This window comes from Rhea pennata, chromosome 2, assembly GCF_028389875.1.
Source record: "Rhea pennata isolate bPtePen1 chromosome 2, bPtePen1.pri, whole genome shotgun sequence".
Taxonomy (NCBI): Eukaryota; Metazoa; Chordata; class Aves; order Rheiformes; family Rheidae; genus Rhea; species Rhea pennata.
The window spans coordinates 92,062,093-92,081,664 of NC_084664.1; the positions used below are offsets into that span (position 1 = coordinate 92,062,093).

A 19,572-nucleotide genomic window follows, 5' to 3' on the forward strand; every position below is an offset into this window, starting at 1 on the left:
GTGTTCTGGACCTTCAAAGCTCCTTTGAGAGAGGAGGAGATTGCAAACAACTCCACTGCAAAGTCTTTTCTTTGTGCGCTTTCTATAGCTAAAGCTATACATCGCATGTACTTTAAGCAGTACGTTCTGTTGAGCACATTCACGTATCTTTAGGTACAGACCTGTACCCTAAGGCCCCACTGATAAGGTGACTTCCCACCAACTACTTTGGAATCATAACTATTAACTTGGTGGATTTAAAAAAACACAAATTGTTAACATAAATGAAACAAATATAAGACAGAAATAGCCGATGAGCCATTGTCTCATGTCATTTGCAAATTTGCAGAAATACTCTTTCTTTGACTTACCTTTTACAACAAGAAACTCTGAACGTGTAGTTCACATGCAAACAGAATAATGAACTAATCAAATGCTTTGCTTTATCACTCAAGAAATCAGAAGAAAATAATCCTCCAAGAATTTTAAATGTTCAGATAGAAATACAGTGTTCTGTCTGAAAAACTTCAAGGTGTTTTCAGTCTTACCTTTTATCCACCCTATACCTAAAACTCCAGTGAAGTACTTTTACTGTATAGGTTTACTTTAAATACAGCTGTGCACTGGACAGTCATACTTAGTTGATTCTGACAGATTTTCCCACATCACAGATTGCATAAGGAATATGAGATTTCATCACTTAAGAAAGTTATTAGTTAATATCCCAGAGAGCACCTGAAGGACATCATGGACTAACATATATCTGTACTTCACAGTGTCTTACCATTCTAAGCCTAACATCTGTGTCCTGTTTATGGGCTGCTTCTTTTTTCTAAACAAAGCGCTTTGCATTACTAGATATAATTACATATTTCATTGTAGGAAAACATGTAATATAGAATTTATTTTATTTCCATCTGGAAATAATAAAAGAACCACATTTTAAAATTACAAGACTGTGAAAGAAAACTTCTGTCTTTAATCATGACTGAAACAGCTGATTGCCTCTTTCCCCCTGTGCTATGGAATCTACTAATAACCACACGAACAAATAGTAGCACTACATGAAGAAGAGATTTCATGTAAGAACAAAAAGGTCAAAGAGTAGCTCAATTTGCTTTAAGCTGAATTTACAAAAAAGTTGTCTTAAATTTGGAACCTAGCAACATAATATGTGGGCTATCCTTCCGGATACTGATCATATAGGAAATTATTTTTTTCAGTTCTCAGCAGCTGCAATACATCAGAACACAAGGTGCATTGCCAGAAAGATTTTTATCTAGTCACTATAATTTATCACAACAATTACAACACACAGATTTAACCACCTCACTGGAAAAATCGACCCTTCTGTTTGTAATGACATCACGAACAACTATACGGAATCACCAAGATAACAAAAATCAATATTCGTGCACCTTGGCCAGTATCAGCAACCTTTTCAGGCAGTCATTTTTTGTCCACTTAACCCTCAAGCAGGCAAAAATCTGGTATTTAAATCCTGTCTTGTATTTGAGTCACTATGATCTGAATAACCTGCTTCCTAGCAAAAGGGTTTTGTTCTCTGCCAACAGTGAAACCCAAGGAAACGCTCAGGCATAAGGAAACACAACAAAATGGCTTTCCCTCCAAATTTCTTCCCCTTCTGGCAGCGACTAGCTGGGGTTACAAAACGAGGGGGCTCTGCTGACAGCTCCCTTTCAGAGGCACCGCAGTGGCACCACCAGCAGAACCTGGATTGAAGCCAAGTGGCTGCAGCCCACTTGATGAACACTGCCGCTGTCGCACGCTTCGGGAGCAGATGTGCTCCACCGACACAGGCACGGCAGCGACCAGGTGCGACACGACTGTGTCCGAAGAGCGCTTAACAGTTTTGCTGAAATCAGTGAAGAGGGGATCCTTCCCGACCTTGATCCCCCAACACGAGCAATGAGGTTCTGCAAATCGACAACCGTATAGGAGGTACAACCACAGACCTCCCAAAGGACCTCCCGAAGGACACTCGCCGGAAGGCGATGCCTCACCCTAGCCTATACGTGAAGCAGGATGGATGTAACAAAGCCGCATGCTGCGCGAGCGCCGCTGCCAGCTCTGCCCCATGTAACAGTGTGACTTATGCCCAGGTCTAACCGTGCCCATTAAGAGAAGGCATGTCGCACCAGAGCCGTCAGGAGCCCTCACCGTTCTGACCAACGTCATTTGAACCTTGAAGTCAAATCTTTGGGTTGCCGGATGGATGTGCCAGTTGTTCTGTCATATGAGAAAAAAAATGCCTTCTGGATTACCAAACAAAAAGCTGGTATTAGTTCAGGCCACCTTTGGAAAGGGATACAAACCAGACTGCAAGGCATGATTTGCTGGCAGGGCAACCATATGCTCAGCCCTATCTATTCCCAGTTGCTCTCCTACCTGCAGAATCTCCCTGTTTTTTCTTAACTTCATAAAAGCAGCAACTCCAGCTAGTTAAGTAATTGGGGGAGGGTGGTGGGGAATACTATGTATTATACCTAATCTCTTAAAACAAGCCCCAAACAAAAGACAAACTATAAGCCTTCAAAATCTTGGTGCATCTACTTTTATGAAAAATGAGGAGAGCTAGCAACACTTCTTACAAAAAACAACGCTGCATTTCATAGTCCAAAGCTTCAGCTAAGTTTTGTTCCATTTCTTCCCACAAGTCATTACATGAACAAGGAAACACAAAGCAGCAATAAGTAGCTATCTGACTTTTTACTTAAAAAGTACAGAGTTTACTTTAGTAAACTTTACTTTTTACTTTTACTTTTTACTTATTTTTCTGTACTTAAGTACAGAAAAATCAAGAGGTCTCCTACTTAGGTAACAACAACATATGTTTCTCTCTAACATATTACTTTTAACCTGCTTACACTTGGGGGGGGGGTGTGTGTGTGTGTGTATGTATGTACGTGTGTGTGTATATACACATATATTTAAAGAATAAAAAGAAACTCTCTGTGGAGTATGATTTTTATATTTATCTAGGCAAAAATAGTAATTCTCAGTACAGATATCATGTGCTGTGTTCCTGAAATGCTTCAGGATGAGAAAACTGGTATCCCTACCCAACAGTATGCTTCCAACATTGAAGTAAGATTTACTAAGTATTTGCACTGGGTATGTGCTCATTGCTTATTAATCAGCCTGTCTGCAATCGTGAGCGCAGGTGAAACATCCCAGTCCCTGCCAGCGTGTCACCAAAATACTGCTGATTCAGTGAGACATTCAGCACTTATAGTATCAAACTGATTACCTCAAGGTTTTGAAACCTTCAATTCCCATTTGAACTGGTGCAAGTTGCATGGTTGGAAACATGAAGTAAACAGTTCAGTGCTTTCAAAGGTGAAACTCTTACTGTTGGTACTGCAGTCATCATTACAATTGTAAAGATACTTTATGCAGTTTTGGAGGGTTGTTTGTCCAGTTTCAGTAACTGGAATCACTACAGTGAAATGTATATTTAAATTAACAGCTAGAATGATGGCTTGAGGAGTTATATAGTCAGTCAACCAAATATAGTTAATTCCTTGTGAAATGATCAATTCTGATATGCAAGAAAATATACACCCCCCATTTCTAATTTCTCATCACAAAACTCAGCACTATTTTTTTTCTGTAAGTAAATTAATGCTCCTCTTTTCACAATGTATTGGGAACACATATATTGGGAAGTTCCCTAAAAGGCTATTTATCGTCATAGCACAAATTGAGACATATTGTGTCTCAATCTTATTTTATGTAACCCTAACAAAACCTCAAAAATTAATTAATTAACAGAAACAGGACTGTCACACAATCCCTACAAAAAAATACTTTACCAATAACACATCCCAGGACACTAACTTCTTGCCTTCACAAGCCCAGAAGAAAGCAAGTCTTATCCATACCATGCATTCATACACCACTTTAAAGAGAGTATCTCATATGATATAAACAAAAACAATGGGTTTTGCTCAGAAGAAAAGCGCACAAAGCACATAGCGGGTGGCACACCTCACTGTAACTCAGCTGTGCTGAGATAGGTCAGTGCCAGGAGGCTCCCTCTTGATTTTGAATGAGCATACACAATATTTAAGAAAGCACCTGCTTTAGCAGGTTACAGTGGAATGAAAACAGTGACACATTACAATCTAGACCCAAACCTTTAGCCAAGTGCTATCAGCTTCTATCTATTCTAACAGAATAAAAACATTCAAAACCATAACAACAAGATTCATAGGACAGAATTTAGGTTCTTCAGTGGCTCGTCTACATTTAACATAACTAAATTAATTAAATTCAAAGGTTGCACAGAAGCGATTTTATAATGTCTTTTCTCCAATTTACAATTTTACAGATGCCCATAACCAATATTCTTGTGCAGTTTTACTCAAATTTCTATACTGATTTCCTTTTTCTCATTTTTAAGTCAAAGAATAATCACCTAAAACCATATTTTTTTTTAAACAAACGCCAAAGCCTGATGAAGCAAGCAGTCTTACTGAAGATTATGCAGATGACGTTGCAAAGTACAGTGAATGTGACTGCTCATCTATCAAATAAAACAAAGGATTTTATGCACCTAAAGTAAATAGAAGCTCTGGAAGAGCATGGGAAGTAGCTGGTAGAAGTTTGCTTAATATAAATAACTAGGAAAGTGACATCTCATTTGGTTTTTAACGTAAGCACCAATATTAAAATAAGATGGCCCAGTTTGTTATGTAAGATATATATCTAACGTTAACTTCTTCCCCCCGACTTGAAGCCCTGCTTTCAAACTGCTAAAATATTCACTTTATTTGGTAAACATGTGGTTTCCCATACATGATATTTATTTTTTTTTTTAACAAAACGTTCAGATAATGGTGATTTTTATTTTCTGCTAGTAATTCACCAATGAAATAAGTCTCAACTCCAAAGGTCTGCTGTGTATTATTCAGTAGTATAAATGATTACCAAAAAAATTACAAATGACAACTAAACACTAAACACAAAATTGAGAGTAGATCTGTCGGCATTTAAATTCTCTTGATTCTTACGATACCTAAGAAGCAAGAGCAATACTCACCTGAGCAAATCACAGTTGAGTTACAGTTAACATCCACAGTTTTAACTGGTCAAGCAAAGTATTACTTAATGTTAACTCAAATTTTCATGCACAGATTATTAAATACTGCAGAACACTAGATATAAGCAAAAAGTACTTGCTTTTGAAAGAGAAATGAATCTTACATAAAAGCAGTTCCTTCTCTGCAGTGTTTCTCATCTAAGAAGGTTTTCTAGTACTGCTGTAAAGCAAAGCATGAGCTTCATTCCCACCAACCCAAACACTACTTTCTACATCATCTGGAGGCAGGCCTTTACTGTTTATCAAAGTTCTCAATGCAATTTCTAAGTTTTCATGGACATCCAAGATTCACAAATACAATGCACAACCTTTAACAAGAATAATGCAGATTCTTATTTTGACATTTATTAAACCTAATCATGTTCCACCAGCTTTCAGCAAACATATCTATCACCAATCATTACGGACAACAGAACAGGCTGAGTTTGAGAACTTAAAATTCTAGACTAGACAAAAAGAACGTGACTTGTCTCAAAACATAGCAGAGATTCATCCCTTTCCTATCCCCAGAATACCCAAATATGTATTCATTTCGAGACGGACTCGCCCATGAAAAAGTCCCCATGATACTGTGCTTTAAGGAGCAATTTCAAGGATACATGCTATATTTGGAAACCCAAAAGAGTAAGAATAGGTTAAGAGGAAGGTACAGAAGAAACAGAGGTATTTATTAGTATTAAAAAAAAAATGTAAGCAAAGGTATATGTATGGCCTCTGTAGTACATATAAGCATTTAACATAATACTAAAGTAAAACTAAGCATGCTTTTTTCTTTTTCACAAGTCCAGTTGCAACCATCCATTACTGTAGTCTCTAATCTCCTCCTTCCCCAATATTTGAAATTTCTTTCAATTTTACTGGTAGCAAGACAAACACAGTTTGAGTAGAGACAACTATGTAATTACAGTAAGGGAAAGTTGCATGGTCCACCGACTACAAAACACTCCCAACACTTATGGTAATAAGAGGTCATAGAAACTTAACTACTCATTTATTTAAATATATGCCACAGTTTTCATTTTTTTCTGGTCAAATCAACAGATTTTAATTGGTGCTTTCAAATGCAGCAGTCAATGAAAATGTCAAAAATAACACTAGAAACAAAGCAAATACATGCCTCTGAAAGCCTTTTAATTCTTGAAATCATGCTGCCTTCTTTTTGCTATTCAAGAATGTGTGTATATTCCTTTTTAAATGCATTTCAAATGAGTTTAAACGCTAGCTTACCCAAAACTTCAGCTTATGGACAATGCTCAAAAATGTTTAGCGCACTCTTAGAAGATGAAAGAATATGGAGAAAAAGAAAAGTGAATTAGTAATTTCACAGCAATACATAACTATGTGCTGTGTCAGGGCATGTCTGGGGAAGCCATCTGTAGGATATCAGCTTCAATGAGGGTAAAGAACATAAACACTGAGCTGACATGAAAAATCAAAGCGAAAGAGCAAAGAAATACTATTGCAATTCTCAGCACACTTGCTATGTCTCATGCATTTAAAGACACTGCCGCCATGCGACTCCATTTCAATGGCTGCTGTATCACTAAAATGTTCTGAATTAATAATGGAGATAAAGCCCACAGATGGCATATGGCATGGTTTGAGATAGACTCATTTTGACAGGTGACAAGGAAGACTACTCATCTAGTCATGTGAAATTAAGCACTTACGGGAATGGCAGGTGTGAACTGCTTTCTTTATACTGATTTGGAAGCACCCCGTCACTCACACAAAGTGCTGTACTAAACTCCCAGCCTAATCTGGAAGTAGAGCTAGTGTTAGACTTGCCAGGAAGATAAGCACAGGCTGAAATGCAAGCCTGCTTACATCCTGAATGATCTGCATTCCCTCTCGATTTGGCCAGAGCCCCAGATACTATGCAAGAAAATAAAGTTAAAAACCTAAAGAAAAGTAAAATATATTCAAGGCAGAAATCGATCTCTAACACTACTCCACTAACATTAATTGGTTTCAACCAGCTATAAATTTGGTCCTGTTTTTGACTTCTTTAATTCCCATTCATCTTTTATCTACTACTACTCTTTTAATGGATTTTTCCGATCTCTCTCTCTCCAGTAGCCACTGCAAGTGGATGTAACATGCAATCTCCCTACAGCGCTAGCCGGTAACCTGTAGAATAAAATACTGAAGGTTACTTCTAAAGCAGTTTTGGTTTATGCCAGTTTTGGTATATGTTGATCCTACAGGATGATAGTATCTTTGTCGTCTGAGAGAATGTGTTATTTGAACTGTAGCTCTGTGCAGTTACATATTGGCAACTGTACACATGTGCACTCATTACAGGTATTGCTAGAACTATAAAATGGAGCCCCAAACTATCCCCTCCCTTCACCCTGTATTTTTTATGAAAAGTAAAAATTTATGAGCTAAAACATTTTGCCCTGCCCTGCTCATGTCTGTTTACTTTAATAAATTTTCTGCCATGCAGATAAAATCTCAAGTTTTTCCTCAGTGGTCATTGACATATTAGGAGAGGGCAGACATTGGAATAAGGCACAAATCTCAAAATCTTGCTCTGAGGTCAAGCTTACCAAAAAAAAGCTATATATTTCATAACATATATATACATGTTTCATAATGTATACATTCCGACGGATTGCTAAGACTGTCAGAAAGAACTATGGAAAATGCAATGCTGTATCCATTGGCTGGTCAAATTTTCTCTAAGAGGAAAAGTGAGTGCTTTCTACAGTTAAGCTGCAAATTCCACCAACTTCAGTACCTTACTACCACAATGAAAAAAACTAATTTTGGTGCATCCTCAGTTCTTTCAGTTTTGTTTTGCTTGTTTTTTAAACACAGCAAATAATCCCTCTCTATGATATCAATAAATCTCACAAGGCAAAAAATCTACTATCACTGGCTGTGTTTCGGTTCAAGCAGCAGTGAAATTTTGAAGCGAAATCTCCAACAATTCTTTCTCAGTCATCTGCAGAGTGATTTTTATGTGTGCAAACTAGATTCACTTCAAAGGAAACTAGAGCAATGGCTGTAGTGCAGGCTAACACTGAATATGCTCCAATCCCTTAGCAGGAACACTGAAATTCAAACCAGTGATCAGTCATTGAAACAACTCTGAAACATGTGTGGCACGAAAGTTTGATTGAGGGGATTAAATTGAATTTGAAGTAAAAACTCCAAAATGCACATAATGTGGATATAATGGCTGCTCCAATTTCCTCATCTGCTCCTATTGCTCCAAACTACTTACTAATGTAAACATAGACATCCTCGTCAGCTGAAGAAAACAGCAGATAAAAAATACAGTGTTTTAGATTCCACAGTCATTAACATGAATTAACAAGATCAAATGACTTACATCTGTATGCAGCATATCAGAAAACATTTTGTATTTTGAATCATTGTAAGACACTGAACGGTTTCCAATAATTACTTTCTTTAAAATAACAAGCAGGCCCAACTGAATGCAGAATTTATTATTTTAAAACAGGTGGTTGCTTCTCATCCCAATACTGTTAATGCACATATAGGTACAGAAGACACTGTCACCATCACGTTTACTGAATCAAAATTGAAAGTACTGAAGTATGTCAAAATGAACCAAACAAGTATAACGATGTGTTTTATGAGATTAACAGCCCCCCTTGTAATGAGAAACATCTTCAAGGATAGAGTTGCATTTAATATCTGAAGGCACTGGGTATGTCAGTATTTTAAATTATTATGAAAACTTCAACTCACTCCCCATTTATACTGCCCAAGACAACTCCCCACTCCTCTGCACTGTTCCTGCAGTTCCTTTTCCACCTGCGCGGGCTCCCAGCATCAGCTGGAAGAGCGGAGCTGCTGCCTGTTGCTTCTTAGCAGACACTAAGACGCTTGTCCCCCAGATGCAGAGCCAGATGAAACGCTCCTGGGATGAGTGGCATTTTCTTTTCCTCTGATTTTGTTCTTAAGGAACGTATGAGCAAGCATGGGCACAATATTAATGAGCCTAAAGACTCACAGCGCCCAAGCTTAGCCACAAGTTTGGGCTTAAAATACAATGGGAAGGTTGCCGTTTTGTCTGGAGCAAAGAGGAATCTCAGGATTATCTCCCAGAAACAGCCTAAGCAGATCTCTAATCATAATCCCACCCACTGTACAGTTCTGCAGCACACAGTGTCTTGGAGTTCATTTACGAAACAATTTTTTTGTGAAAATGAAGAACCTGTAAACACTTTTTGGCAAACCATTTCAATCTATCAGTAGATTATCCAACAGCTTTTCAAAAACTGGGTTAAGTATCTTTTAATGAAGGAGCAAGCTATTCTAGCTATATATACAAAAGAAGTCCTCATAATATTTTACTCAATGGACAGAATCTATTTTCTTTAGAATCATCAAGAGATTCACTAATATGTAGTTAAAGTGCCTCATGTCTAAGTAAATTTTAATGACCCATCAGAGCAACATAAACAATGTCAGCTGAGCATCTTTTGAAGGAATGAAGGGTGGGGGAAAGGGGAGCAAAACCCAACACTCAAGGTAACTCCTCACGCCTCTATATTGAAGTTGCTGAAACAGTATGCTTAATTTATAGTTTCATCACCTACAGAGCATTATATTTTATAATTTTAGTTCTTTCCTCAGTCATCAGTCATATTATTCAGACGCAAATTTTCTTCTCATTGAAGACAGGCATTGCCACTGAGGTATAGGTCCTTCCTTCTACTGCAGTTGTGTCAGCTACAACTCAGAAAGTAGTATTAGCCTACATATATCTAGTCTTTTTAGTTTTAATCTCCTCCTATTCTGACAAGTGAAAGGCACGGACATTCCTGCAAGGAGCAGAAGAAATCTATGAATTCCAAGCACACAGTTTAGGCAGTGAGCTGATACTTTTAATTAGCAGAGATTAATAACCGTGACTATTTGAAGGAAGAGAGATACATATGTAGAATGTTTCAAAATTTATATTTATATTAAAAAATAGTTTAATGATGCAGTTTATCCAATATGCCAATTTGAGATTTGAAAATTTAAATAAGACTTTTCACAACTGATATTTTTAAAGCATTTAATTTTGATGTAGGATTTAAAACTTACAATAAAATTCAGGGTTACTGGGAAAAAAAGTGAATTCATAGAAGTTTTGTTATTACATTTGGAGATAACAAAAACAAATCAGACATAAAACTAGCAAAAGCTTTTACCTGCAGCTGAGCTCCAATAAATACGGCAAAAACTTCAAATGGAGCAAAATCATTGCTTTCAGGCTGAGTCTCTAGGGAAGCTCTGTCCAGGTCTTAAAATTAATTCATGCTTTTACATGACTGCTGCTGCCCTGTGCCACTTATCAGACATATTCCTCAGGAAGGTGAAAAAAATCTCCTCGTCTTGCAGTTGCATATGTACAATTGTGTGTATACAATTTTCTGATTTTAAACGAGACAGATAAAACTGGAACAACTTTTTTATTTTAAGTTTGATATACAAAATGACGTTTATACATGGATTTTCCCATGTATACTTCTCCACAGAAAACCAAATGTCTACCCCATTTAGCAATGGGGCTTCTAATCAGATAAATTAATTAAATGTATCACCTTTTAAGACAGTTACTGAGAGATGTTTGCAACCAATAATATACTTCATAGTTTTCTTAGGAGATAACAGAGCTATGTCTGCACTTTATCCTAATCAACTGACATGAAGGTTAATCAACTTCTCATTTTGTTTCTTTTGTTTTTAAACAAATCGTAGTGTTATCCTTTCCTCAACTGCAAAGTTAAAAGCACATTCCCCATTAAAAGTTTATTTTGTCTGGTGAAAATGTATACAGGAGACTGCCAACATTCCCCAATGATCTTTCACAGATACAAGTCTGGTAAGTTTGGAGGAGGGGAGCAGGCAGAAAAGCAAAAGACTAAAAATAATAATAATAGTAATTTACAAATTTAGTCTGACAAATCATCAAATTGTTTCACCAAATTATAAACTTAGAAATTTTCACTCACACATAAATATGACTGAATCACATAAACTGGAAATTGCATGAAACACTTGCAAAAAAACACTTGAAAAAAAAAAAAAAAAAAAAAAAAAAAAAAAAAAAAAGAAAGAAAGAAAGAAAAAAAAAGGAGCAGCCTACACATGATCCACGCTCTTCATGGCAACACTCAAGACACACATTTTCAACAGGCCTTCATGATTTCCTCTGATTCTGCCATCACACTTAAAGCTCCATTTTTAAAGAGACTAGCATACATTCCTGAATATGAGCACTTCAAGGACAGTCCTACTTCCAGCACTTTGTAGAAAATTTGAAAACAGAGATTAAAGACCATAAATCAAAACCAGTCACAGATTACAGAGCTGATATGCTCACACTCACTCAGATTGCTACTGACCGAAGGAAAGCAAAACTACATCTCATCTTCCTCAAATTATATTAAATCGAAAAGACTACAGTATCATTTAGCTGGCATGTGCTTATTTCCAGAAGCTGATTTTAAAAAAAAATCCCTTTGGGAATACTCATAAGGTGAGCAGCAGTGATAAAAGCAGCAGTATATGCCAAAACACTTTTTATACTAGAAGTTAAAAATGAAAGCAAAGGCAAAGACTGCCAAAATTGCTAGAGGCTTGATTTCATGTTCTTTAAGATGCCGAAAATGCTAAAATGGAAAAAAAGAGGGAAAATTAGTGACAGATACGAGAGTTCAAGACAGAAGGCAAAGCTCTAAGAAACACAATCAAACTGTTCCCCTGAAGTTTCCATTCAGGACGTTGTTACAACTTCACCTTGGCTAAACGTATGTTAAACCAAAGAATAAAGAGCAATTTCCTGGAATTTTTTGCAGCTTGTATCTTTTATCTGGTGAAGTGAAAAACTGCTCATTCTTAGCAAGGAAAACTCCTCTTCCCCATATACTTCAATAGGGAAAGATGTAGTATTGTTATCAGAACAGAAGAGGACTCTGCTCAGGAAATACTGCTTTCAGCATCTTGAGGAATCATGAGTGAAACTATTAATTCTATATCACCTCAGGGAAAGCAGCACGGACTCCAACTGTTTATCTGGATACATATGGCTACAAAATTTATATGAACTTACAACATTCCCTGCTGGTTTATTCTCTTTAAATTTAGAATCTTTCCATGAACTGTTCCCATGAATTTCAGTAAATTTATTTGGTGACAGAAACCAACCAACCAACTGGTATTTGAAACAAAGCTCTCATATCCTGCTTCTTGTATACACGATATTCTTAAATTTCACAGAACACATAGTTGCTTCTAATTCTATTGAACTACTTGGTTACAAATTTTTCTTACATAGATACACAGTTAAAATTCCCATTTCTTGTCATGGATGCACTCTCCGAACAGCATTTGATATCTGAATATGAATACGATGTTGAGTGAGACCAGAATAAAGTGTTTCTGGAAATACTCATCTGAGGAAGGAATAGGAAGAAGATTTCAATCCCACAGTCTATTGCCTGCTAATGGCATTTCCTTTAGTTCTTGAAAATACTGTACATGTGGACAGAACCCCAGCATCACTACCATCAAGATCTACAGGTCAGAGACCTCAGTAATATCATTCCAAAATGATTTGAATATCTTATTAATTGGATAACTTGCTGCATCAGGCAAATGGCTGAGCACTATTAGGCTAAATCTATAAATTCACATGCAGTCTATTTTATTAAGCCATTGTTTTAAATGAAATGCATTATACACAGGGTTCCATGCTGGCTCAATGAAGGTCTACCCCAGCATATAAATGATCCTCTTTTTTTTCCCCTTACCTCCAGATGCTCCAAAATATAGGGAGGGTTTGTCATGCCAAGCCTCAGCATAGCTCCCTCAGGAATAGCTTCAACCAGCTTCCACAGGAGCGTTGGGAGGTCTGTGCCAATGTCTCTGCCATAAGCCCCCGTGTCTTCACTGGTCAGCCAAATCTCACAAACACCCTCTGTGAATAAAATAAAGAGATAATTAACAAATCTGTTTTAGAGCTGTTTATTTTATCATACAGCTGCTCACTCTCTTTAATGCAGTATTTCACAAGGCTATTATGCAGCCAGACTGGGTATTCAATTGCAAGAGGGAGGAAAAGAGGGGGAAGGCTTATCCCATGGGTAGCAGTGGGTTATTAAGTTCATTTTATGAGCGCAAGAGTGCTACAACAATGCTGTAAATTATCATTGCTGTGGAGTGATTAACATTCACAGCCAATGACTAATTCTGTGCTGCCTCTACAGCAAGTCAGTCAAGTCTAGTACTCTGCTCTGTTTTTTAAACCTAATTTATTAAACACTGCAAGCAACATTACCCAAGTAAAGAGTTTGTGTTAATGGTTATTACTAGTAGTTAACTTATTAACTGGTAAGCTTCCAGTAAGCAAAAATAGTTCTAAAGTATAGTGATTAACATTCCTTCTGGAATAACTATTAAAAACTTGTATTCTTTAAATGCTACAATTAGCAATGCAATATTAAGGTTGTATTGAAAAGGTTAGTGCATGACTAAGGGATAGTGTTGGAAAACCTGTTTCCTGGCAGTTAATACTTTATTTTCCATCAATCAGGCCTTAGGAAATAGTATTATTTGATTTGTAGTGTAAAGGGTATTGACCTTGAACACTGAAATCTGGTAATAATGTTCTGCTCAAAGAGAGGAAAGATTGCACCACCCGTTCAGTGTTGGAACTGAAGCAATGAGGATCCACGCAGCCACTCCTATCAGCCTGCCCAGCTTCCATCCTCTCCCTAACGCAATCCAGCTCCTCCCGCTGCCACCCCAAAGCAAGAAATAAGCCAACGAAAACAGGGTAGCTGAGAGGAAGACTCCTGTGATTACTGGCTAAATAAGATACCATCAACTCTATGAAGAGCTGAATTTCCACTACAGATGGTTAATCAGTAAGAAAACACCCAACCACTAGAAGGTGTGTAACTGAAGTTTCAAAGCACTCTTCACACCAGCAGAAGAAGGATGTATCACAAAACATAAATGTTTAGACATGTATGAGATTAGGAAAATGCAAAGTACATTAAATCATATGAAGTGATAAAACTAGAAAAACAAAAGCAATGTAAACTCAAGAACGCCACTCAAACTCACACTGTACCAATATAGGAGGACAGCAGAGTATGGGGAATGTCAAAGCCAATTCTATCTGTTTTCAGGGTTATTTCAAGGTCATATTATTTAGAATTAAAAATATTTTAAAATTAAAGGCAAACTAAAAAGCTTCTTACTGCTTAAGTTTTGCATCAAGAATAGTTTAGTGAGATGTATATTCTGTTCTCATAAAAGGCCTCGTGAAAAGCGTTCCTGAAATAGCGCTCCTTAGTTATTAAACATCTACTCGTGCCTTTGTAGCCACATTCTAACAGAGCTTTCCTGCTACAGGATCAGCTATGCAGAATTTGTTTGCAGTTTATAACCATGCTTTAGCTTCCATAGCCAGTTGCTAATGTTTTTCAAACTGCACCTCATGGCAGGCAGAAGTACGCTACAAAACACACTCTAAGGTTCGCAGCCTGTCTTATGTTTTCTGAGATACGAGAAAAGTGAATCATGTAACAGCTGCATTCTAAAAATAGGAAAAACCTAAACGATATCAATGATGGCTAACATTCTAGGTTTTTTTCTAGTTTTTTTCTTTTCTCTCTCTCCCTCTCTCTCTTTTTTTAAGTTTTCAGTCTGAACGGCAGTCCATGGAAATGGCCGATGGAACGTGAAAGGAAAAAAAATAAATAAATCACTGACTAGGAATGGAAATAACATTCCTGTGGAAAACAACAGTGAGCTTTTAAAGCTGCATAGGTGGAGACCATTAGCCCCCTGGTGGGATGAAACTTCAAATTAAATCACGTGAAGAGGAAGCAGCTGTAACAGTAAATCAGCAACAACAGGAATAACTGTCTCATCTGCTCTCCGATCAGGGTGTTGAACAACAAGCAATGGGAATAATTCATGCTGAGAGAGGCAACGATTCACAATATCGTGAGGGGAAAAAAAATCTTTATTTCAGGGAAATGCTCACTTCCCAGTTTCAGGCTGACAAATTGGACCTTCAAATCCTGAAAGCTGCCATGAGTGCTCACTCTTCACAAACAGGGTAAACCAACCAAGTGCGTATCTCTGGTGATACAGGTTAGGTGACAGTTCAAATGCAAGTTGCTAGGCTGTTTTTTCTAGCCCTTTGCATTCTGAATTTTTAGGAGTCTATACCTAAACTCAGTAAGAGGAGAAAACACATGCTTCCAATAGGTATCTTAATAGAGTGAACCAAGCCAACTAAAAAATATTATCACTTAAGTTCTTGCGCTTCTTTTTTTCACTCAACTCTCTGCCCCTCCAAACTCCAGCCTTATGCAGGATTTTATTTAAATCCACAGTCTAATCATGCACAGTAACTTCTTCATGTCTTTTGCTGTGAACACTCTCCTCACTAGATCACTCAGCACAACGTTACTGGATAATTTAGGTGCTAGCAAAAACAAGCTGATTTTGTAAACAAAGAAATTGATCCAAACTGCAAAGTTTGGACGTGCAAACCGAACGCGTGTGTTACAGTATTAAGCTCCGTTATCATCAGATGCAAGTAATTACAAATCAGCCTTTGGTCACAGCTCATAGTTTACTTCTCGCCCTGCTGTCACCACCCCACATAAAGAGTAACCTCAACAGCTGGATTCTGATCTCTGCTCTGTTGTAACTGGAGATGACTGAGAATGGAAAATGTTGGAAAGAAAAGGGTTCTCAGTAAATGGAAGAGGTTTTGTACCTAACAGAACATCTCGTTATAAAGAATACTCATTGCTAATGATCTGATATGGGTTTTAACATCATTCTTCTGGAGCAGTCTAAACAATCCCTGTTATAAAGAAAAGAAATTCTACAGTTGCCACTTTTATGAGATACAGACATTTCTGTTTTAGAGCCACTCAAAATGATCTATTCCTTTAATAAAAGTTTTTTAGAAGTTAATATTTTGCTTCATTTCATGCCACTGTTGTAAACACAAATCTTATTAATTTGAAGAGCCATCTACTCCACTTCTAAAGCTCCATCCGAAACTGTTAAAATATCAGCCACTAATTCTGCTGAAACTTCTCTTTTTATTAGCCTGCCGCACTTTGTACAAATGATATTCAATTGCATCTAATTGGACAGCTTTAATAAAGTAGAACAGAATAACAATATCCAGTGAGGCTGAAATGGAAATAACTATTAAAATGAGGTCTCCAAAATAGATTTTCCATGTTAATTTTTCAACTTAAAAACACTGTTGTCCCAAAAGAAAAGAATCAAAAAGTACAGTAACCCCTAATGTTTCTTCTCCTTCCTGTCTTTTTTCTCTTTCCTGCGAGATTTTCTAATGTGAACAGGAAGGGTTCTTACCACAGGGCAATTCCCTGTGGGCTGCTGCAGAGGAAGAATCCCAATTCCAACCTTGCCAGCAGCCTGCATACACTTATCAGTAACCACCTGACCTCCCTGCTACGCCGTCTCCAACAGCAAATTCTTATGGTAACCTGCAGCGCCGTACAGACCAGAGAAATACCTCTCCCCCTGTACCGCAGGAATCTGAAAGACCATCTGCCCAGGGGAGCTCTGACTTAAATGTTTGTCAAAAACTGCCTGCAGACTCAAGGACAATCAACCTAAAGCTGCCATTCATCACATTTTTAGAATTAGAAGAATTTATAGACAAAGATAAGGAGAAAGAAAAAAAAAAAGCAAATTCACTTTAAATCCGATCATTTTTCAGCATGAGCTTACTCTATATAAATCTTTTTTCTATTCAATTATCAGAGTTTCCCATTAAATATACAGCACAGGTTTTACAGGAACTATGTATGTACATGATGTGGGGCATGTGTTAGAGCACTCTGTGCCTTAATTCAGAAACTATGAAGATGTCTGTATACATATCATATGATTGTATCAGTCTCAATAGAAGTCAAATTTAACAAATTTAACAGAAACTGAGATCTGGAGGAATCAATTTCCCCCTATACTTGTGAACTACTCTGCACACACTGATTTACTGTGCAGTCCTTGTAAGAATCTAGGCCACATGGATCCCTGCTGAAATATCCCATCGCTGAGGAGAACTAATACATTAAATCAATCTGTGAGAATTCACTGGTGCTAATGGAGGTCTTGAAGGGTTCACTTCTCTAAGATCACCAAGAAATTCATATTTGAAATGGATAAAAGGGCATTTTACAGGAGAGAATACACACACACACACACACAAATCCTGCCCAAATATACATTCTGCCAGGCTCAAAAAGGAACTTGCACCTAATTGTTACCCTGAGAAACTGCAGAATATCTGGCAAGCAGATGACAAAGGAGGAGACTGAAGCAAAAACACTGGTCTGGGTACAGAGCTGGTGAAAGAGGCCAGCTGTTAAGCTGCAACCCAGCACATCAGTATTTTTTCCATACTTTGGAAAGTGTGGCTCAGCTTATGATTCAGTGATATCTCACATTTAGGCCAATACAGTACCAGAGCTCTGCTCATGAGACATTACACACAAGTCTTATTCACAGTCTCATTTTCACTTGGAGGGACAAAGCTCCAGGATAATATCTCACAGCCTAACTTTCTAAAGACCCTATTACACAACGATGTATTTCCTCTTTTCAAAAAGATCAGTGTTCTTCACTCTTCTGGGCACCCTTAAGGAAGTAGAAAATGATTCTCCACTCCTATTTTCTGAATGCTGATCACATATGGCAGAATAAGATCCGGACGGTGCCATGAAAATTTTCAAATCTATTGGAAATGCAGTGGTTGGCGAAATTACTCATCCCTGAAACTGCTGTTAAAGACTAAGCCTAGGAGGCTTATCCCTCCCCAACACAGAAGAGAGCAATGGCTGACTGAGTGGCCAGGAAAAGTCTGTTCAATGTTAATGTATCTGAAACAAGCATGCAAAAATACTTCTGTGAAATTTTATTCCTAGACTCTTAATCAATAGTTTCCTAATGTCTCTTTAATAACATGAATTTCTTGGAAGAGTTGGCTAGTATTACATAGAAACCTACTATGGACAGTGAATTTATCTAAAACCCTAAACAAATTTCTTTTTATTTATCATCAGAGAAGCCAAAAGGTAGATATTTCTATACCTGCAGCTATATTTTTTTCATAGGATCACAAAACAGTCTAGTGTGCAAGAGACCACTGGAGGTCACCTAATCAAATCTCCTGGTCAAAGCGGGTCCAAACAGATGAGATTCCTGGTCTTCCAAGTTGTCCTGTCACCTCTCATTCCATTTCTGTGAACCTCCAAGCACAGTCTAGCTCACTCTATTCACTATACTCTCCCACGAGGTAGATGCAGACAGATGATCTTCTTTCTTCCTAAGGCTGAACAAATCCAGTTCTCAGCCCCTCCTAATGCATCAGGTGCTTCAGCTCTCTAATTATCCTGGTAGCCTACTGCTGTACTCCAGTATGTCTGTCTTGTCCTGGGGAATCCAAAATTGGACACAGCACTCCAGATGCAATCTCACAAGCACCAAACAGAGGGCACAAATCACTCTGCTGGACCTGCTGGCTGCACTCTTGCTAACACAGTCCAGAATGCAGATGATCATTATAAGGGTCCACCGCTGATTCATGTTCAACTTGTCCACAAGAACTCCAAAGCCTGCAAAGCTGCTTTCCAGCTCCACAGCTCTCCATACTTGTACTGCTGCATGGTGTTATTTTGTGCAGGATTCAGGTCTTTTTACTTGTTTGTGTTGAACTTCATGAAGTTACCATCAGTCCATTTCTCCACACTGCCAAGGTCCCTTTGAATATTAACCTTCCCTTTCAGTGTATCAGTTGCTTCCCTCAGTTTGGTGTCATCCCCAAACTTGCTAAAAGCATGTACTCTATCTCACTATCCACATTGGTAATAAAGATATGAAACAATGCTGGCCCCACTATCAATCCATGGGAACCGCTGTTAGTAACTAGCCACCAGTTAAACTTCCTACCATGGATCACCACTCTAAGCCCAGCAGTCCAGCTAATTCCTTCAGCCACCTTATCATCCACTCATTCAGTCCATATCTTATCTATCCGTAAGAATACTATAGGAGACTATGTTGAAGGCTTTGCTAAATTCAAAGTAAAAAAAAAAAAAAATTCTCTCATTCACACAGCCAGACATCTCATCACAGAAGGCAGTCACGCTGGTCAGGCACAGTTTGCCCTTGGTAAATCCACGCTGACTGTTCTTGGTCACCTTCTTGTCCTTAATGTGCCCTAAGGCGGCACGTTGATTTTGTGCCATCATCTCCTAGGGGACTGAGGTCAAGCTGACCGGCTTGTAGTTCCCCAGATCCTTCTCCTTGCTCTTCTTGAAGTGCGGCATGACATTTCCCTTTTTCTAGTCATCAGGAACATTCCCAGATCTTTTGAGATTAGAGAGAGCAGCCTCAAAATGACACCAATCAGCTATCTCAGAACACTT

General features: G+C 37.9%; 1 protein-coding gene across 3 annotated transcripts in view; it reads right to left on the reverse strand.

Moving 5' to 3' along the window:
- CDKAL1 (CDK5 regulatory subunit associated protein 1 like 1) overlaps positions 1-19,572 on the reverse strand; it is a 415,077-nt gene that overhangs the window by 147,825 nt on the left and 247,680 nt on the right. For all 3 annotated transcript variants that reach the window (XM_062569910.1, XM_062569908.1, XM_062569909.1), the window contains one exon: positions 12,886-13,052. In XM_062569910.1, the coding sequence (XP_062425894.1) occupies positions 12,886-13,052 (167 nt within the window). The remainder of the gene's footprint in view (positions 1-12,885; positions 13,053-19,572) is intronic.